Source organism: Hydra vulgaris, chromosome 05 (assembly GCF_038396675.1).
Source record: "Hydra vulgaris chromosome 05, alternate assembly HydraT2T_AEP".
Classification (NCBI taxonomy): Eukaryota; Metazoa; Cnidaria; class Hydrozoa; order Anthoathecata; family Hydridae; genus Hydra; species Hydra vulgaris.
This window is the reverse complement of record NC_088924.1, coordinates 40,844,996-40,868,891: the sequence shown is the minus strand read 5'-3', so window position 1 is coordinate 40,868,891 and position 23,896 is coordinate 40,844,996. Positions and strand designations below refer to the sequence as shown.

At 28.7% G+C, this 23,896-nt stretch overlaps 1 protein-coding gene across 1 annotated transcript in view; it reads left to right on the top strand.

The window, feature by feature from the left end:
* Positions 1 to 327: 327 nt before the first annotated feature.
* LOC136080867 (uncharacterized) overlaps positions 328 to 23,896 on the top strand; it is a 39,160-nt gene continuing 15,591 nt past the window's right edge. Inside the window, exons 1-3 of the mRNA XM_065798206.1 lie at positions 328 to 429; positions 16,655 to 16,757; positions 21,761 to 21,820. Coding sequence (XP_065654278.1) covers positions 364 to 429; positions 16,655 to 16,757; positions 21,761 to 21,820 — 229 coding nt within the window. The 5' untranslated portion in view covers positions 328 to 363. The remainder of the gene's footprint in view (positions 430 to 16,654; positions 16,758 to 21,760; positions 21,821 to 23,896) is intronic.

The following is a 23,896-nucleotide window of genomic DNA, read 5'->3' as shown; positions in this document are numbered from 1 at the left end:
ACGGAATCTGGGAAATACTGACCTGGTAATTACATTATCGATTTATTTCAAAATAAATAAAATTTATAGATGTATATGGTAAATTAAAATGAATTAACTAGTTGTTATACAATAAAGGACCACGTGATGTTGTAAATGAGTTTTTATTTAAGATTAATATGCGTGCAAAAAGAGATCAGTAAATTCCGAACGATAAATCTTGCGTCATTGATTTTATTTAATTTCAGAATAAAAATAAAATTACTTTTTATGTAAAATTGCGTAAAAATAAAAATAAAAATTTATATTGAATGCAATATATAACTTTGTATTTCTTTTTAGTTATCTTTTTTTTTAATTTTTTTTTAGTCAATTGAAGCCAACATGCATCTTGTAATTTTAGCTGCGATGCTTTCTATAGCTGTAGCTGTACCAACATATCAATTTGTTGTAAGTAATTAGTAATTTTGTAAGTAAATCAGCTTTATAATGTAAAAAAAATAGTAAACTAATCTTCAAATTAACCATTTAGTTTACCTAAACCATTTAGTTTACCATCCCAGCGGGCACACGACGTTGGAATAACGTTGAAATAACGTTGATTGACGTTGATCGACGTTGATCAACGTTATTTCAACGTTATTTTAACGTTGTGTGCCCACTGGGATTGTAAAAATAAAATAAAAATATTTTTTGTTTAATTTTTTTTTTTTACTATGGTATTCTAAATCGCGTTCAAATAAAAAAGTATACTTTGGTGATTTATTTAAAAGATATGGACATGTTGTTCTACAACAACATTGCAAAAAATGAGTATACAAACTAAACACATTTTTAAAAGTAATTTTTGAAATACAATCATGTTAAAAACAAATACAAATCAATATAAATAATAAAATTATATAAATTCCCATTTAAATTTCAAAACTCTATAAAAGTTTATATTCATCAATAAATTATAAAACACACTTTACATGTCTATCCCCCGACTGTAAAAAACCGGTTGGCAAATATCGGCTATATTTACTTTGTCGGAAAATGTTGACTTTCAGTCAAAAAAAATTTAAAAACGGGGACGTTTTTTGTTTTTTTTAATTCTTTTTCTAATAAAATGTTAACAACTGAAAACTCGTCGGCAAAAAGTCATGTTTCGTCCCCCCCCCCCCACCCCTCTCATGCCCATTTTTTCGGGACGCTACTACACTATGTCGTATCTTTATACAACTGGATGGCCAAAAATAGTTTTGAAGAAAGTAATAAATTTTTTTTTTATCTTTATGTCATTTAAACTAACAGTTTATTAACTTATTTAGTTCAAACAACTGGACGGCGCTGCGTATTGACTCAATTTTAAGAGTTTTTTATAAAAGTACAAATTTGGAATTTTTTTTTTTTTTTTAGTTAAACTTAATGAAGGAAAAAATTTTAAAATTTTTTGAGCCCTAATGACTGTTTTTTTAGGGGACAACTCCAAAAAACTTGCCGCACCACTGATTATATTTATTATTAATTATATTGTTTCGTAGAAGCAGGTAACTTTTAAAGATAACCCATTACCCTAACAGACCTAATTAGTAAACTGTGAAGTAGGTCATACATACCTTAGAGGACACTAGTACTTCTACAAAAGGTTATAAATTTGTTTTAATTTTTAAAAAGCCAATATTTCAAAAACTATCTTCAAAGTAATAACTTTTCACAATTTTTACTTTTAATATTGCTATATTTATTTCACACGTCAATGTTTTCATCTTCCAAATAATCTTCATAAGTAGTTTCTAAATCGTTTATTATTTCATCTGATAATTCTAAGTCTGTGGATTCTAGCTCTGAAGGTTTTATTGATTCCTTATTGTCCACTTCTAAAATTAAAAAACTCTTTACTTTTTTTGACATTTTTCTTCGTCCGTCTAGATTCTAAGAAGATAGAACTAATAAGAGGATCGGATGATCTCATTGCACGATTAAAAACGTTTTTAAAATTTGCTTGTCTTGAACATTTTTGAGCATGTAGTTCACGATGTTGTCTGTAATATTTGTTTTATGCATTCAGATGCTTCTTTTTGAACATTAATTGCTGGATAAATTTATTTTTTTTATCGTATACTGTCTTGAAATCTTTGATTCCATTTTTTGAATTTGAGTCGGTATAAAATATGTAAAAGATACTCTAGAAATCTTATCTAAGCATGTAACGGAGATATCCCATAGATAAATGTACCTTTTTTTGCTGTAAATCCACTTAGAAAGTTCTTCAAACATGTCATTGCAGTTAGTGTAGCTCCGCAAATACAACAGCACTGCTTTGATGATGTGATTGTTATAATTGCTAAAACCTTTCCATCAGTCATGCACAAAATAAGATTGAAATCAATAATGACAAACTTTCCATTAACCAATTCAATATTCACTGAATGCAAATCCAAAATTTCATTTTCTATTTAACGTTGTTTTCCTAAAACGACTACGGCAGTTTCTTTGATGAAATGAAATTCAATTGGTCTACAAAATCTTACACTAAGAGGCATTAAGTTGGTCCACAAAAATCAATTTTTGAATTTGACAACCTGAGCCTCAAAGGTGTTGTTACAACTACAAACATGTTTGAATTTTGACTGTCAACATAATCGGAAAACGCTCGGATGTATAAAGCCTGCCCAGTAGATCCATTCATACCCCAACTGTTTAAAAGCAACATATTTTCATTTAGTTTGTTACTGATATCCAAATAATCCATTATTTCTTTTTAACTCGTTTTTACAATTCTTTTAACAGTTTGATTCATAAGTGCGTGTTAATTTACTTTGACTCTTAAATCTTTGACTTCCAAATGATTTTCCTGTTGGACCACACAACTTAAGTGCTTTTTCAATTGTTGAATAAGATGAATATCTTATTTTAGATGCATGTTAGATTCGTTTATAGCCAGATACGTTAAGATTTACATCAAATATTATTGCAGCGGCTTCTTCAGTTGTCATTTTATTGTTATCATTTGTCAACTGAACAAACATATGATGTGAATCTTTATGATTTTTGATGACATGTGTTAACACATTGAATAAAAAAAAATCTTTTTAATTATATATTTTTCTACGGACTATAAGTAATGATATTTCAATTAAATCAAAAATTGATTCTGTATGCTCTCCTGCGATTATCAGACGTTTACTTCTCTTACTCATATTATTGAATTCTTTTTTTGCCCTTTTATATTTTGTGCCGATTCCAATGAAAAATAAAAATTTATATCAAATTTTTGATTTAACCATTTTTCGTGTTTCTTTTCAAAAAAAAAACTGTATTTCTTGATGAATCTCTCCAAAATATTTGGTTATTCGATTTAACTCCATTTAACTTTTGTACAAAGTTTTCTTTTTTACCATCACTCGTACAAACTCTATAAGTTATGAAAAGTAAAGCATTGTTTATATTTTCTTTTTTTGTTGAATATTTGAAACAGCTAATAATATCTTTGGTTGTAAAATCCATTGCTTTTAATTTTAGTAGAATATATAACTTTTTATTCTTTTGACTTTTTTAATTTTTTTTTAATTATGTTAATTTCAAGCATAGAATGTTAATTTTAGGCATAGGATAATAACACATATGCAAATAATTACCTAATTAAATATCAATTATCAATAATAAACTTTGTATTCAATAATTATTTTCAATTGATTACTGAATACAAAGTCTTATGTCGACTTTTGATCAATTATCACTTGGAAAAACAAAAAATTGAAAATTGGCTATAATCCAGGTAACACAAACTTTAAATAGAAATTATCTATCCGACTAAAAAGCTGAAAATTTTTTCTCTGTTACACCTAAAATGATTTGTTAACATGTATGTAAATTTTTCATTCATATTACTTTGAACAATTTATAAAACTTTAGATGTGAAAACGTGAGACGTAATTGTTAACAATTCAATAGTAAAATGCTATGAAAATACTACATTCACAACTAATTGTAAATTTGTGTTCTGATCCATCTATCAACTAGACAGTCTCTAAATTTTTCTGGATTGCCAGGTCTTGCCACGTGGAGGCGAGACACATAAAACCCAATACAAAGCATTGAATGCTTGCATTACCTGAATCAAATATAGTGGCATTGCCTTGATGCCAAGAAGCACGAATAATGCAAGCTACATTATTAATACTAATAAAACTATTACGTGCTTGATTTGCATTCTTGTTTAAATTATTATTTACATTATTTTCTTCTTGTGGCTCTGGAGGAACGATACGCACAAGATCTTGCATATTAAGTCTTGCTAAATTATTAGTTGTAACGTCATGATATAATGGATTATTCGCAATAAGCCAATTAAGAGCGTTATATACTCTTTCTCAAGATATATATATTCATGAGGTTCTCTGTTGAGATTTTCAAATCTTTCAATGACTACGACTATGATTGCCTCATTGCTAGATCTTGGCAACATGTTTCGTAGAGCTTCAGTGACCTCAAATAGATCGCATGACCTTTGAAGCCATTCTGGCCGAAAGGGCAATCAAACTTGGCAACTTTAATAAATGGTATTATACGTGCCAAAAATCTTTGTTCAAATTCATTTAATGCCTTTATCTCATCTGGAATAGCACCTGGGTCTTAGTTATTCTAGTATGCTTTAGACGGTGCCTCATTCTTTCTACTTTTCAGATGTGTATTACATCTGTGCCAAACTAATAATTTTGATATATTGGCAAGCTCTGGAGGCAAATATGGCTAAACGACATTCAAGTGACATTTCACAACTTGATTTGGATAACATTGTTTAGTACATATGTCGCATGCTTTATTGCAAAAGACATTTATTGTGCGATTAAATTCGTCAGCCTCTTCTGATCTTGCAGCATAAACTTCACGGAGGCGATTTAGTCTTTCTTCATGTACTTGATCTGTTTCATTCGCACTCAACTCAGTTTGTCTATTTCTATCAATTTCGCGGTGAGAATTTCTATTTTCATCTGTTTCATTCGCTCTCAGCTGATTTTGTCAACTCTTTTGTTTAGCCAAGGGAGAAGTTCTTTTTTCTTGAGATTCTGTGGAGCGAGCTAATCTTTTTCGTTCTCTATCTTTTTTAAGTCGTATACTTCGCTGCTCTTCAGCCTCATTAACATATTTCTTACGTTTTAAAATAGCATTGCACCTACCTGCATCCCCGTGTGTTCTCTTTGATGCTATGCTTGCTTAAACTCTAATGAAACTGTAAGGAAATGATAAATTGTTTGAAACTTTGAGAATTTCCATTCAAATTGAATCTCTAATATATGCACGAATGAATATACGATAGCTTTAGACTTGAAAATACACTTTCATCAATATTGACTAAACATTTGATTTGTTCGTAAGTTTTATATGCAACATAGTTTCTTGAAATTCAATCCTTAAAATACCAATTTATTCAAATAAACAAATGAAATACTTTGTATTCCTCTTAAGAATTAAATCCAATGCAATTATTAAGCTCATAAAGGTATAATTAATTAAATTAAGAAAATTTTTTGTAGGTTTTACGCAGTAATGCGCTAACCTTTAAAATGAAACAAAGACTTTCCTCTAAAATCTTACAAACAACAAATAGTACACTTGAATGGCTTAATTTTTACTGTTTTTCAAAGGGATTAAACCTTTATTATTTGAAAAGGTAAATTTCAGCATAAAACTTTTCTACAACATTGAAGACAAAATAGAATTTTCAAAGTATTATACTTAAATTGTATATAAACTTACCCTGAAAACTTAAAGAAAACATTTTAATCGATTAAAAATTAACACTTGTTAAATAATATTCCATTATCAAATTTAATTTCCTGCATTATAATGTTATTATATGTCACTTCACTAATTTTCTTTACAATCTTTCCTTTTAATTTTTTTTTTAATTTCTTTTCTTTAATTTCCTTCTCACACTATACTCAATAATTTTCCTTATTCTAATCACTAAACACTAGGGTGTTTCATATTTTATCAATTTTTGAAATCAAACTTGCGAATCGATTTATAAATTGACTATTTGTATAAAAATAAGTTTGAGTAAAAAAAAATAAAAAAAATTTAATTTTCAGGGTCCCCGCCAGTGGTTTTTGGGCCAAAATTGTCGGGTGTTTTAAACGCCTGGCGGGGACCTTAAAATTTATCTAAATTTATCTTTTTTTTTTTTAAATGTTATATGTTGGATTGAATGTTTATCACATAAAAGGAGCATGTCAAAAAATAAAGAAATTAGTCTACATAATATTTTGAATGTTTTTTATACGCGATTGAGTGATAAAATAGATTTTTAAGATGGAAAATTTGGATTTTTCACCAATTTTAAAAGATTCTGTAGACTAATTTCTTAATTTTTTCAACATGCTCCATTTATGTGATTAATATTCAATCCAACATATAACATTTAAAAGAATAAAAAAAAAATTTCGATAAATTATAAGGTCCCCGCCAGGCCTTTAAAACACCCATCATTTTTGGCCCAAAATCGAACTGGCGGGGACCCTAAAAATTAAATTTTTTTTTTTTTTTTTTGCTCAAACTTATTTTTATACAAATAGTCAATTTATAAATCGATTCGCGAGTTCGATTTCGAAAATTGATAAAATATGAAACACCCTACTAAACACTTTGTTATTTATCCACAAAAGCACTAAAATCCGCGAACTACTTTTTTTTCTTTCGATTAGTAATTATTTAAATAATTTAAATAATTTAAAACTATTATATATAATTATTAATATAATATAATTATAAATCATATTTAATTATTAATATAATATAAATTATATAATATAGTATAATTATATAATATATATAATTATGTAATATAATTATATAAATTATATAATATAATATAATTATATTATATATATATATATATATATATATATATATATATATATATATATATATATATATATATATATATAATTATATTATATAATTAATATATAATATAATATAAATTATATATAATTATTAATATAATATAAAATTATTAAAATAAATTAAAAAATTATTTGAATAAATACACCAATTACCAGATGTAAATCTGTTGTCGACCTTAAAAGATGCTCGTCGAGTGCGTTAAAACAATCAAATTAGAAAACAAGAAAATCAGAGACGAACTACACTTATTACAAGTCAATTATGATGAATTACAGCAAACGTGCAAAAAAATCGAAAAAAAATCAAAACACGCTGCATTCTAACAACTGCAGTAATTTATCATCTCAAAAACTGCTGCTTTCTAACAGCTGCAGTAATTTATCATCTCAAAAACAGCTGCTTTCTAACAGCTGCAGTAATTTATCATCTCAAAAACCGCTTAATACTGAAATCTTTTGTTTCTGGTTCAATAGAAAATCATTCCACAAATACTGAAAATACTCTTAATGATATACCTTAACGTTTCCTTCATGATGAGACTACCATTTTGAAGTCTAGTTTAAAAACATACAAAAACGGAAACCAAAATAGAGTCACCTATGCTAACAAGGTCCAAATGCAACCTCCAAATATTGAAAAAAAGAAAGGACTGAAAAAAAAATGATAGTTAAAAAAAACAACAATGCAGCAAGTAAAGCCCTAACATAAAAACCTAAAATAAAGCCAATTTTCGGAAACAAAGTTGCATTAAACAGAAACTCCATTGCTGGTGAACGTACGGTGCGAGAACTTTATATTTTTGTAGGATGAGTCTGTATCACAATATCGGAAGAAGATCTGTCTAATCACATTAAAAATGAAATAGGTATCGAACCAATTGATGTAGAGCTTAACCGTGAAAATAAATACAATCGATCATTCAAAGTGAATATAAAAAGTACTGAAAGAGACATGATCCTAAATCCTGATGTTTGGGACAATAATATTATTGTTAAACCATTCAGGCTTCATCGTAATATCTCAAAAATTGAAACACCACAGCAGAGTGCAGTTAATACGCTACACTTTGTACAACCACCTCAAAAATTATTTTCTACATTTCAAGAACAACCTTCTTATGCAGGCATCATTCTTACTCAATTCGGATACTGAATTTAAATTCGTAACAATCGTAATCAAAAAAATCGTAAACAAGGAGTACCATATGACTTAACATGTTCCCCATTTGAATCAATAAATTGCGGAGTTCCCCAAGGATCAATACTTGGACCCCTGCTGTTTTTAATTTATATTAATGATATTTATTTGTCTTCAAAAATACTTAATTATATTATTTTTGCTGATGACACAAATGTTTTCTTTTCTGACTCAAATTTAAAAAATATTTTTTATATTGTAAACACAGAATTAATATATCTTAATGAGTGGTTTGAAGCAAATAAACTTTCATTAAATATTGAAAAAACGAAATATATTTTCTTTGCTAAGTCATCTAAATCCGTGAACCTTCCACTCAATTTACCTGAACTAACAATTAACAATATTAAAATAAAAAGAGTTTTTTCAATGAAAATACTAGGAATAATTTTCGATGAGAATTTAAATTGGAAAAGCCAAATAAAGCTAGTCGAGAACAAAGTTTCAAAGACCCTGGGGATTATGTACAAGACAAAACATCTTTTAAATAATTTATGTTTAAAAAATTTATACTTTTCATTTATACATAGTCATATTAACTATTGTAATATTGCCTGGGCAAACAATCATTTATCTTTCCTAAAAATTATTTATACAAAACAAAAGCAAGCAAGTAGATTAGTTTTGGGCGCAAGTAGATACGAAAGTGCCGAGCCGTTACTCAAGGAAATAAATGCTCTAAATGTATACAAACTAAATATATACCATAACTTGTTATTTATGTTTAAACTTCAAAATGAAATGATTCCAAAATATTTTTTTAAAAGTTTCACTCGAATTAATCATAAATATGAAACAAGACATTCAATGAGTAATTACTACATCCCACTAAAATCACTCAAAAAATCTGACTTCTCGACTATATGCCGGGGACCACGTTTGTGGAATTCGGTTCTTGACGAAAATATGAAAAAAAATTTATGTACTTTATTTAATTTTAATATTGTATTGAATATGTATATGCATATGAAGCGAATTAAATTTTTTTTTTTTTTTTGTTTATTGTCTTTAATATGTATACGAATATGTACAGATTTGTAATTTTTTATTTGTTATTTTATATTTTAACTTTATCTTAAATTTCTTCTTTTTTTAACTTTAAGTTCTTTTTTTAACTTTAAGTTCTTCTTTAACCTTCTAAAATTTCTAACCAATTTTTTTTTTTAAACTTATTAATTTCACTCTTTTATGTAATATTGGAAAATGTAAAATTTAATTGTATTTTTTTTTGTATTTCACAAAGGGGCTTGATGATAAGTCATTTTGACTTCTACTTGCCCCAGTCAGCTTGTAATTATATATGTTTGTTTAAATTTATAGATAACATTGTAAAATGTGTAAAATGACGAAATAAATGGAAAAAAAAAAAAAAAATTCAAAATGAAAGGAAACACAGTAAGAAAAACCTTTGAAAATATTACTTTTTGTGCATATAATTGCCAAAGTTTTAAATCAAACTCAATTTATATTTCCGAACTTGTCAAATCATTTGATATTATCTTTTTATCGGAACATTGGCTTTTAAATATTGAACTCTTTTTGCTAAAAAACATAGCAATGCCAACACACAAAGTCATTTTTCATGCGGCAGAAAAAAAGGCATATGGAAGATCATTTGGAGGATTCAATTTAACGCATTCATTGTTAAAAAAGATTCTCTCCTGTCTCCGCACATAGTTTATGAAGGTAATAATATTCTCGCTATTAAAGGTAAACAAAATTGTCAAAATCTAGTGTTTATCGGTTTCTATCTTACCCATGGGCGTAGAGTACTCAAGTTTTCAAGGTGGGCAAAAAGTTGAAGGTTCAATTTTTTTGAGCAATTTACGTTAACTGTCCAGTTTTAATTGTTATTTATATAGAGATAAAAAATAACAACTTTTTCTATCAAAATTTTGGTTAACTAGCATCAAGAAATATATGTAGAGAATTTACTTGGTTTCCAAATAAAACATTCTACGGCGCGTTTCGTTTTTTTCAATAAACCTATCTAACAAAAAATCCATTTTAATACTCCGGGTAATTTCTTTATGGGTATTCATTAGAGAAACAGCGTTCAGCCTTTCTTGGCTCATGGTCGATCGAAGAAAAGTTTTTAGTCTACGCAGACTACTAAATGATCGTTCTTATTATTTCTTCTTATTCTTATTCTTATTACGTTCTTGTTATTTATATAGAGATAAAAAATAACAACTTTTTCTATCAAAATTTTGGTTAACTAGCATCAAGAAATATAGAAATATATGTAGAGAATTTACTTGGTTTCCAAATAAAACATTCTACGGCGCGTTTCGTTTTTTTCAATAAACCTATCTAACAAAAAATCCATTTTAATACTCCGGGTAATTTCTTTATGGGTATTCATTAGAGAAACAGCGTTTAGCCTTTCTTGGCTCATGGTCGATCGAAGAAAAGTTTTTAGTCTACGCAGACTACTAAGTGATCTGCTGTACAAGTTGACACTGGCTGGACCAAAATAATCTTTATAAAACGGACAATTTCCGAGACAATGCTTCTCAATCCAATTTGTTCTTTAGCACGGATAAAATCTAGAGCTGATTGAAAATCTACTAACTGGACTTTTTTTCTCATAGCTTCGTCAATCAAAAGGTCCCGGTGAAGCTGTAGTCTTTGATAATTTGTAAAATCGTCCTTGTAGAAGTTTTTTATGTAGTCAATACTGCATTCAGTATTATTTGATCCAATAACAAACTCTTCGACTCTTGTTAAATGGCGAGTGGTTTCAGTTGGTTCAAATCTATCGGTTAGGCTAACTAAAACTGCATCTAGACTGATAAAGTATAAGTTCTTGTACATCTCTTTTGGGTCATTTGGCTGGTAATAAGTATCCCTGAAACCAACTTCAATTTTTGCAGGTACTTTCCTTTTCCTGGGCAGAGCTGGTTCGTCTAAATCCATTATTTTAGCAGATTCAGTTACCGCATCGAAAAGTGTTTTAAAACGTGACTCAGTACGCAAAGATCTCAATATTTGTTTCAGGGTCTGAATGATGGATTTAGCCTTACTAAAGTTTAGTTGGCTTCCCTGAAGTTGAATGCTTGAATCTTCTAGGATGGTAAAAATGATTCGAAGAAATTCCAACTTAAAAAAGGTGTCAAAAACCTGAAAAGAAGACAAAAAAGCCATTGCTTCCACTCGGCATTTGGTAAAGTCAGGGTTGGTGGTAAGGTCTTCCAGCCAAACCAAAAGTGATCTGTAATTACTGGTAATAGATATTAGTGATGGCTTGCGCATTATCCATCTGGTTGGGCAAAAAGGTCTAAATGATGTTCCATTTTGGTGTCCGTCTTCGCTTTCATTTTGATCTTTTAGGCTTGAAAACCAAGCGAGCCTCTTTGGTAAGCCTCTGGTAAAAGCGATAAACTTTTGAACGAGTGACATGATGTTTTCTATATCAGGGATGTTTTTTATTTCATCTTGTATTACCAAATTTAAGTTGTGAGCTCTGCAATGAACATAAAGGGCTCTGCTTTCTTGTTGAAGAACAAGTTTTTGCAAGCCAGCTATTTCAGAAGACATGGCAGCAGCTCCATCGTAGCACTGTCCCCGACAGTTCTCGAGCCTTAAGTTGGAGCGAAGAAGGACGTCTTTTATAATCAAAAACAAATCCTTGCTTTTAGTTGTGGCTGTCTCATAAAATCCACAAAAATCCTCATTAATTTGGAACTCATCGTCCACAGTACGGAAGGATATCGATACCTATAAAATTTAAAGCTTTTAAAAATTATTAAAAGAAAAAAATAAGGTTCATTTAATTATTGATTTGGCTAATAATACCTGCTCTTTTCCCGTAATATCGGACGATTCATCCATCATGAATCCAAAAAAATCCTTCTTTTTTATCGTGTTTGATAATTCACGTTGGATAACTAACGAAATATCCAACACAATTTCATTTGTGACATCTGGTGATATCCACTTGTACTTCTCTGGTCGATTCATCCATTTTTTCAAGACTGGTACATCCATAGACCTCAGTTCTAAGAGCTGCAATAGATTTGAAGACTCCTTTGTCTTGCCTCGGATGGCCAAACCTTGACAGCCGAGAAAAATCAAACTAGAAAAAATATGATCAAGTGCTTTTCTTGCGTCCTTCATATCTTGTAGATGTTGAGTGGAAAGTTTACTGGAAACTGTAGAATCTGACGTGCTTGTCAAAATCATTTCGTTAGCAGCTCGGTGAAAATGGCTAGCTTCATGACGGCAAAACTTCTCATGAGCTTTCTTCCAATTATTAAATCCATTTATAACAAATCCCAGAGCGGATTTTTTTTCTCTTGATTCAGTAGGCAGCGGAAGCTTCATATTAGTAGCTTTGACACACGAGGAACAAAAGGCTTTTTCTTTAACAGCGTCATAGTTAATCCACTTGAATTCGTCTTCCCAGCTAAAAAGATATCGACGAATATTTTTTTCCAACCTTTTTCCGTTTGCACCTTGTGTTGAATTTGATTTGGATAAAGAGGAGTAGGGAATTCTGTAAAGAAAAAATCTCTTATTTTAAGTTGTTATTTAAAATCTATTATAAGTTATTAAGGAGGTTGGCTGGTACCTTTTTTGTTGGTCCTCACTATTATCACCAACAAAATCTGAACTGTTTGCTTGTAACTTCAACTTATTGTCGGAAAACGATGATACTTGTAAGGCAGATGAAATAGGCACATTGGCATTATTAGAATCATTCTTCTTAGTTCGAATGATAAACTTATCCATGCTGTAAGTTCTTCACACACAAAAGATTTCTAGTTTTTTAACTTTAATTAATTATTTCTTAATTAATGGAAATAATTAATCATTTTTTATAAGTAATCTACAATAATTTGTAATTGACATAAATAATAATGTAAATAAAAAATTATAGCAATAATTGAATTGCGAAAGCAAAAAACAATAGCAATAATTGTACTCATGTAAAAAGTGCTGTATTTGTAAAATCACACATAATATTTACACAAGTAAAAGTAAAGAACTGTTAATTAAAATTTTATTTAAAGTAAAAGTTACTTTTTTAACAGCTGTTGTCCGCTATTCTTAAAGTTTTTTTATAATACTTTGTATGAAAATGTTAACTTAGTAAAAATTCGATTTAAATTTTCTTTTAAAATTTAAATAAGAAAGACTAAAATTCGAAACTTCAGTGACGGAAGTGTTTGAAGTCTTTATAACTTCTTTAAGTTATTGTCAAGCGAATTCACTGGTACTTTGAAATTTGCATAAAATAAGCTTCATTACCGTTAAGTCAAGTTCACCAAGGTACCTTGTCTGACTGGCTTTCTTTAAAGATTTTTTAATTTGTACTTTCTTTTTAACTTATATAAAATCCATTTAAAAACAAAAACGTCGTTACAAAAATTACTTTAATACACTAGGTGGAGCGTGTTTAAAGCATGTATACCTGCGAAAAAATTTTAATTTAAGATCAAAAGACCATTTGAAGTTTATCGAAAAAACGCATTTTTTAGCTGAAAAAAAAGATTTCCTCGATCAATAAGTTTTCCAAGTTTTTATTTAAAAAAAGGGGGTACGTTTATAGCAATGGATTGTTAATTTCTTCGCTTATTTCGGAAAAAACTTGATTTCTTTCTCTGTTTAAAAATAATAAATTGAAATAATATTTATTTTAAGAATGGATAAAATTTCAAGGGGGGCAAACGAAATTTCAAGGGGGGCAAAGTTGACTCAAGGGGGGCAGCCTGCCCCCGTTGCACCCCATACTCTACGCCTATGATCTTACCTCGTGTCGAAATAACGAGGAATCTCTCTCAAAGTACACACAACAATTAAACCTTATTACGTCAGCCATAAAAAACTGCGAAAATGTAAGTGAAGTTATTATTGCTGGAGATTTTAAGTCATATTCCGAGACAGTTTACGATTCTGAGAATCGTAATAATAAAACACGAAACAAATTCTCTAATCATCTAACTAATTTTATTAAATCAAATAAGCTCTCATTTATCGATATCACCAGTGTCGCTGGTTCAACATACATCTATCAGCATAAAACTCTCCTTAACTCATCGTATATCGATCACGTTGCTGCTCTAAAAGAGTCATCCTTATCTTTTATAAATACTAAATTTATTCCTCCTTCGCCTTTTAATTTTAGCAATGACTTACCATTCGCTTCAAGTATCGTCGTTGCACATACTAATCTGTCAACCGTAATAAATAGCATAATACAAAAATATATTCATATTCTAAATTATGCATGGAATAACAAAACTTCATCGAAATATATAACCATAATCTCTCTATAGCTTTCAATAACTACACCTTCAACGAGGAAAGAATTGAACTAGAGTTAATAGAAACATGCAAAAAGATCAAAAATGCTGCTTTATTAGCAGTTAAGCAGTGCTTTAAAAACCGCGAGTCCGGTAAGTATTCAAAACTGTGGCGGACAACAGAACTTAAAAAATGCAAAGAAAATCTTTTATTTAACTTTAAACACTGGCAAAAATTCTTTTTATAATAAGTCACCCGAATGCATTGCATGCAAAAGATACATCCTTGCACGTAAAAACTTTCGAAAAGCGGTTAAAGCAGCCCATAACAAAAAGATCCATGAAAAAACGATAAATATTAAAAACCTACAAACTACAAGCCCATAACAAAAAGATCCATGAAAAAACGATAAATATTGAAAACCTACAAACTACAAGTCCTCAGAAGTTCTGGGACAACATTCGTAAAATTAAAACTAAAGCAACATTTCGTTTATTTACAATTAATAAATCGCAAAACATAAAAGATATCGTTAAAGAGTTTAGAAAACCTTTTCAATCTATACTTAATACGCCGCTTATTACAAAAATGACCATATTCCTTATCAAATTCCACCTTTAAGTAACGAGCCTAATTCACTAGTTATTACAGCAATTGATATTATAAACTGCATATCACAACTAAATAGTAATAAGTCCCCAGATAGCTGTGGGGTAAGTACTGAACACCTTAAACATTCTCATAATAAGAATCTTTTTTTGTGGCTCGCTAATTTTTATAATAGCATTCTAACGTATGGAAAGGTTCCAAAATATTAATCAACTTCAATAATTATTCCACTTGTTAAGTCATATAAAAAAATCTCTTAATAATCCGGATAATTACCGTGTAACTAGCATTTTACCTATCTTTACCAAACTTCTAGAATATCTAATCTTGCATTTATGTCCTAATATAATAGATAGCCACTCCCATCAGTTTTGTTTTAAAAAAACAGTTCTACGCTCCACGTAGAATTTTTATTGAGCGAAACCATTAAGCACTATAGTAACAATAGCACACCACTATATATGTGCAGTTTAGATGCAAATAAAGCGTTTGATACTTGCAACTGGGATTCGCTATTTGAGAAGCTCTACTGTAAAAAAAAGTTACCTTTATCTGTAGTACACACAATCTCATCGCTATATCTCTCTTGTATTGCTAACGTATCCTAATGTATCCTATCAGGGAATTACCTCAAATCAATTTAGTCTGTCTCAAGGGGTGCGTCAAGGGTCTATTCTATCGCCACATTTATATAGCATTTATACTAAATGTATCTTAAATGAAAGTGTCTCAGAATGTAAAGTAGGTTCAACAATTAATGGTATCTATACTGGTGTCATTGCATACGCAGATGATGTAATTTTGCTAAGTCCAACAATCTCTGGTCTGCAAGAACTGATTGACAGGTTTCAAACATATGGAATATCAAACTTTATTAAGCTAAACACTGAAAAAACAGAATTTCTGATTTCTGGTAAAAGTTCGATTCTGAACAACGTTGTTCAAATTAACGGAAGCTATATATGTTTCCAAAATAAATTAAAACATCTGGGTTCCAATGGGATAATGATAAAAACAACAAGAAAATTGCAACACTTCAAAAAACAAATCTAAATGAACGTATAACTCAGTTTCAATTGGTTGCAATAGCTCTAATTGACAGTGGAATTCGTTATTGCCAGCCGCCAACAATAGTTCATTTATACAACACTTTAGCCATGCTAAAGCTTTTATATGGCCTTGAACTATGCAACTTTGATTTCAGTTTCCTTCGAAACATAGACGCCGTTGAAAGGGCAGTTTTAAAATCATTTTTTGGTATCTCAAAATATAGTAAAAATTAACTGCATTTTTTTTAAAATAGAGGATATTTCAACTATTCTAATTCGAAATAAAGCTAGTCTATTTATAGTCTCTTTTAAAAGCTAATCTATTACAAGTCTCTTTTGCTCAAGCTGTTTTGTTTTGAACTTTTATTTTTATGTTACTGTATTTAAAAAAATTGACAAGATTGAAAAAATACGAAACATATTGTCTTATCCAAGTTGAAAATTTGAAAATTCGATTTTAGATTTGCCCTTCTCTTGATAACTTCTGATTACTAAAATTACAATATTATTGTTATGACACTAATTAAATTACATTAGTTAAAGTACAAGTACTCTTATTATAATTGTTATTTCTAAAAAAAAAAATTTTAAAAAGTTAAATTTTTATTGCTTAAGCAACTTACTCTAATTTTTTGTTATTCTCAACCAGATTTATTCTTTTTTTTTGTTTTGTTTAGTGTCCGAGTGGAACTATTTTAGTAGGACGAAGAGACTTTTCTGACCAACAACCAACAGGGACTAACTTTGTAGCCTTTACTTGTTGCCCCAAAGATTATCCAGGTAAAATAATTTAACATATAACATTTTTAGCTTTTAATTTAAAATTGCTTTGGCTTTTGGTTTTATTTAACTCTTTGAAAATTTCATTAAAAGTTTCTTTTAGTTTCAACATAAGTTAAAATTATTTATTATTTAAACTTTAAAAACCTTGGGAAAATAATATGACGTAAAAAAAAATGATGTAGAAGTAGAATGTCTTAAAAATATTAGTGAGATCATGGAATGTTTAAAAATGAATGAGTATAAACCACGGCTATCTAAAATACAGGCCTATTAATCGTGCAAACCGTAAAAATAACTGGAGGCCGATTAGTAAAAATTTAATTTAGGCTTTATTTTGATTTATAAAATTATTTTAACAAATTACAATTGTTATCTAATTTGTCAACTAAAGGCATACTTATTTTATATTTATTGAAGAAAAAATATTATCAAATTTCAATGAAACATAATTTATTCAAAAGAGTTTTATATAAGTCAAACAACAAAAACAACACAAGTTTTAATTTAATCATTCAGTTTTAAAATTTTTTGAGATGGCTCCTTGTAAGAGCGTGGAGTGTTTAGCTTTTAATAATTATTTAAAAAAATATTTGACAAAATTTTACAACTTTTCATACACTTATTATTTTTAAAATAAACGAAAAAAAAATTGTTGATTGATTGAAAGTAGTATGATAAGAAATGCAAACAAACTGGCAAAGTCATATCCAGTGCAATAAAAAGTATATAACAAAAGAAAGTAAATTGACTTAAATAAAATTAAAAAAAAGTAAATGTCAGTTGGCTTTGTTAAACCACCTCTATCTAAGTCTAAGAGATAAGCACCATACTCATTACAATATGAATATGTATCAGTGTCAAGATCTTCATAACCAATCTTAAATTGAAGGTAACCAGCAATGTATACTAAAGCCATTTTAACAGAGTCAGTTAAACTAGACTCTAATATTTTCAAAGAATCAAATATTTCACTTTCCTTTTGTGTTAGTTGCCTCTGACAGTTCATGCAAGTATGACCAACATGAAGCTCACGAAAGTTTGAATCATATTGTAAAAGTAGTTTTGAGTGCTCAATTTTAGTTTTTTCTAAAACTTGTTGAACCAAAATAAAATAAGCACCACTAGCACCTTGAAGTAACTTACTAAATGCCTTTTCAATAGGGTCAGATGTAAAGTCACCAAGTTTTACAAATTCGTGTGATGTACTTAACAAATATTTTGCTAACTCAACTAGTCCTTTTAAGGTTTGGACTATCGCTTTAGATGTTTCAACAGTCAATGTTTTAATTCTATTTTTTCCATTATGGCAATCTATATCTTCACAGATTTGTGATAATGAAAGTATCTGTTGCAGACAAAGATCATCAGTCGAATTTATGACAGAGCGCAATGGGTCTCTTAACCTTTTATCATCACCCAGTTTGTGAACATTAATAATTTTCCATGCGTCTATAAACATTTTTAGAAATACAACAGTTCCTTTAACATTGGTTTGGTCTATTTTAGGATGTGTTGATAAGGCAGAAAGAGTTTCATCACAAAAAACTCTCAAACGCAAAGAAACATTTTGTCCCTCAACAGGTTTTGGAAAGATAGAAGCTGTATTTAAACGTGAAAGAGTCACAAGTGTCTTACTTTCTAAGTTGTAAAGGTTCTTAAGATCACTCCACCTTGCAATTAAATTATCATCATCATCCTTAAATTGAATTTCTTGTGTTTTTTCAGTAATCCAATTATTTCTTATGTTTTTCCATATATGAACATAATCGTAAAGTAAAAAAATGTTATTTTTAGTCAGCCATGGTTTCTCTTCTAAAGTTTTAAAGAGAGAGAAAAACTTTACATTGACTTTATTATTGTCACATATAATCGCAACACAACTTCCATTTGCATTTGAAATTGATCCAAGTATAGAATCAACTACTTCATACTGAAAATCTGAATCAAGACAACATACTGGAATCATGCATACTATAAAAGTGGGTCCACCAAAAAGACATTTAATCATAACAGCTAATATTGTTTTAGCTAATTTGTCTGGTTGATTAACAAATTTCCCAAAAAGTTCTCCACCGTGATAAGTTAATGAAGCTTTAACATATACTTCATCAACTATTAAAATGCACTGAACACTTAAAATGCAAAATAAATTCATCATTGTTTAATTTTGAAGCTTTTGATGTCAATTTTTGTAGAGTAGAAACACTGGGAAGCTGATAATCATTTCAAATTCGCTTATAAAAGTGCTCTTGAAATAGAAAAATATTCAAAAGTTCGAACAATAGTGTTTGAAGAATACAGTGTATCTCTAATACTTAAGACTTTCATAGAAGATAAACTTTCTACAATAATTTGTTTTTTTATCGATAACTCAATATTAGTCAAATATCTTATAGCTTCAGCCAAATTCGACAATTTGTCTAAAATAGTTACATGATTTTTTGACAAACTTGTTACATAGCATAAGCATCCACAATGATACGTCTCATATTTTAATTTAGAAGAAAGATTTAGTATGAACCTATAAAAAATCAAATAAGAAAATCAGTAACAATTAATTAAATTTTTTTTATAAATTTATAATAATTTAAAGAAAGCTTATCTTACTTTGGTAAACCACAGTAAAATTCAGTTGATTGAAAACAAATTTTTTCATCACATTTGTAGACAACTATACACTTTAATAAATATTTTGGGATTTTTTTTTGGTAATGAATAATCGCATCATTGAAATTCAAAGAGTCCATCGCTTTAAAAGTTTCAAGTTGATCAGCTTGTACACTTCTTGCACCAGAAGTTGATGAAGTTGTAATTCTTGACTTTGGAGGTGCAGTTGGTACAAGGCTGGACTTAACACTATTAAAAAAAGAAGGTGGAGAAGAGGGTCTTTTCTTACCATAAACATTTATTTTTTTGAAATTTATAGGCCAATGTTCAGAACATACAACAGTGTCTTTGCTATCAGGAATGTTGCTTCTTGGAATAGTAGATAGCCACTTTCTACGATCTTCTGGATCTTTTGGTAATCTGTAAACAGCACACTTTTTTTTATCTGTTAAATAATTAGTAGAGCAATTCGCAACACAACACTTTAAAGGCATAATAAGTCTCAATAAATATTTTTTCTTCTTCCAGTTTTAAGCAACTATATTTAACCTTCGGCAAATATTTGTGAGTTAATCGGCCTCCAGTTATTTTTACGGTTTGCACGATTAATAGGCCTGTGTTTAAGATAGCCGTGGTATAAACTGACAACAAGCTTGATTATGGATATAGAGAGCAGGCCAATTCTGTTTAAAAATTATATTTCCAAATATATTGGAAGTATAATTTAAAAATTTAAAGTGACAAAGAGAAAGTTGATTAAGTATCTATATATTTTATTAACCCCTTAATATGTGGTTGTGTTAACATGAAATAGTGGAAGAGTGCTGTTCATAAGCAAGACAATCCTAGTTTGATTTCCACCACATTTCTGGTAGAATTGTGCTCAATTCGTTTCTCAGCCTAGTGATATTAGTAATATTTGATCACCTTGATCAACATCATCCATGTTTTTTATATAGGTTAACAACAGCATTTGTTATCTTTGCTTTACCATGTCTAGTTACTTCTGTAATTTTTAATGCATTTACTTAATGAATAAATGTTCATTTTATCTCTTTATTTAGTACTCATAGTTACTGTGCGTTCTTTGAAATTCTTTCTAACAAACCTCTTATCTTGTTGTAATTTTTAGGTAATTAATTTAGTTCGAAAACCTTTCTAATTTTTTCTTACTGTATCAACACAGTCAGTTTTATTTACTTGAAGATTATAACAAACTTCAACAGAAGTGTAACAATTATCAATAAATACACAACAACCTTTGTTTCAAATATTACTTATAAGTGCCATTACAATACATGTGGCTATTTATTATTATTGTTTAACTTTTCAATCTTTTCTGTTTACAGTTAACCATTTTAAATATATCCTGTTTTAGATTCTGCAAAAGAATATTATAATGTGTCTGACATCACACTGAAATTGCCTGCTGCCGCAAAGATCTATATTTGCTATAAGAAGAACGAAAGATTGCTACTCCATCCTGAAGCCTCATTAATATATCTACTATAGCATATATACATCAACAGAATTGTCTACTAGTTTAGCTTATCTTTATAGCATATATCTTTTCAGAAAAAAGAAGAAAGAGATAAAAAAAGAAAAGATTGCTGCTCCATCTTGAACTTTTAATCAATGTAGTGGCCCTCTTTTGTGGCAGCAGGCTATTTCAGTGAGACATTAGGCATGTTATTTAATCACACATTTATAGTTGTACTATAAATCTTTTTCCACTTAATTGTGTTTATAACCCTCTCTCAACTCTGTAACTCCGAAACACGAACCTTGACAAAGGTCGCTGCGCAGAAAAATAAGTTTAGCGCGGTACTACCAGGGATGTGTTGGGGATTGAACTCAGAACCTCTCGTTTATGAAGTGAGTGCTCTACCACTACACCACTACCACATCATATACATATATATGTATATATGTATTTCATCTCATATTAGTCTACATATTAAACCTAGAACTTGGCTCCAACTTTTTTTTTTCAAAGTTTGCAAGGCATATAAGCTCAACTATGTAATTACAAATGTTATTGGTAAAAAAAAATCTCAAAGAGTTGATGCAGTTCAAATTAAGTTCTCTGGATGTATTCCTGGGGTTAACTCATAACTATCGTAGTGAATTAAAAGTTCAAGAAAACTTTTCTTCTGACAATTAAACCTTCAATTTTCCACTTTCCAAAAAAATGATAAAAACTGAATCATTAAATAAGTGAAGTCATAAATAAGTAATCAGTCTTGTGATATTTTTATAGAATTTAGTTATAGTTTTGATATTAGAAAAAAATTTTTGTTTGATATAAATATGATTTTTTGTTTGCTTGTTTTTTATTAAATTTCTGAACCTTTAAAAATTGTTGCTTTAAAAATTTTGTTTTTTCTGTTTAGACTTTCATTATAATAATGAAAACTATTTTTGTTGTCCTTCTGGAACTGGATCTTATTGTAGTAAGTAAATTTTTATCTCTTTTTTTAAAGTTATTTTATGTAGCAAATTTTCAACTCTCTAATAAACTTATATATATATACCTTTATAAAAATTATACAACTTGTGTAAACACTGGCTTTAAAAGAAAATTATACAACTTTTGTAAACACGAAAAGTGTTAACTTAAAACACAATTTAAGAATTAAGGCAAAAAATCTTATAAAAAATATATAATAAATGTACAATAAAACTAAAAACTAAAACCATATTAAAAAATATTTTTTGTATTATCTGTAAGGAAAGAGACATAAACTTTTAATTAAAATGCACTTCAACTGTGCTCTTTGACAAGACCGTAAGATCTTCTTGGGGCACCTAAACAGAAATTATAAAAAAAATTTTTTAATTTATTTAAAAAAATATAAAAATTAAAATAAATGTAAATAAAAATTTTGACTTAATAAATCAAATTATTTTACCTTTAATTTAAGAATATGCTTAAACTTTTTTTTTTTAAAATTTCTTTGAACTGAAGTAAAATAATTTATTAATTTTAATTTTTTATAATTTATTTTCATTTTAACTTTTACAGCTTTTTCCCAATGATATACATTAAATAGCTATCTAAGTCGAGCCAACTGCGGCTCGAGGTAGATATCTATTTTAAATTATTAAATTATTTTTAAATTATTAAGTTGTTAAAAAACCTGAGAATGATAAGCTTATATCTGCTGATACAGCTCAATTTCTTGATAATAGTTTTTCTGGTCTTGTTTGTGATATATTTAAATCTGAACTAGTGAATAAATGCAAAGATCCTAGAGGTCACAGATATTCAGAAGTAAAGAAATTTGCATTGACACTTCATTTTTATTCACCTCGTGCCTATACTTTAGTCAGATTATTGTTTGCATTGCCTTGTATAAGTTCTTTATCAAATTGGTCTTCATCTATCACCTGGGTTTTTTTAAATGTTTTTTCTTTAATACAACAAAAGGGATTAGAAAACAATACATATAAAGATTGTGCATTAATCTTTGATTCTATGCATATTAAATCAGGTCTTCTTTATAATCCAAGTAATGGTAACTATGAAAGCTTTTCAGAACATGGAAACAATATATCTGCTTTTGATCAAATTGTATAGCTACTGAGGCTCTTGTCTTTATGCTTGTTGGACTTCGAGGTCATTGGAAATGTCCTATCGATTATGTTCTATGTGGAAAGATTTCAACAACAAGTTTGGTTTGTCTTCTAACAAAAGCAATTGATTTGTGTATTCAACGTAGTATAGATGTTCACAGCTTAACTTGTGATTGTGTTTTTTCTAATTTTAGAGCAATGAAAAGTCTTGGTTGTTTGTTTGATAAAGTTGAAAATATGAAAATCATTTCAATATTGAATCTTATGATAAAGTTATTTCTTTTATTCCTGATTCTTGCCATATGCTAAAAATGTATTGTTTGATCTTGGTTTATTTATTGATAGTCAAAAAAGATTTGAAAAGTAGGAGCACATCACAGTTCTGCAAAATTTGCAAGAGGACATTGGATAAAAGTTTGCCAATAAGTTAGGCAATAGTTATATTATTTTAAATAGCCATTTTAATAAAATAATTTTATTTAAAGGCATATATATATTTGTTAAATTTAAAAATAAAGTAAAACTGTTTTGGAGATAATGCAAATAGTCTTTTTCTAATATGTACTATTTTTATAAAAAAAAATTTGTTATGTTAAAATTATACATTTTAGCATATAATTTTTTTTTTTTAAGTATCTCCAAAACGAGGTTTTGTGTGTGTATATATATATATATATATATATATATATATATATATATATATATATATATATATATATATATATAAATTATGTCAGTGTGTTCTACAAATAGAGTGCTCAATGTATATATATATAGAACTCTTATATGTTGTCAGAAAGTTTTTTCCGTATTTTTTTGACAAAAAGTAAAAATTATAATGCATTTATTAATTATTTATTTATTAATTGATAGACTGCCTGCCCCAACCAAACCCTCAGTCAATGTAGCAGCAGTCCCTTGCGAGTCAGGCTAAAAGATAGTAGATGTAGCAG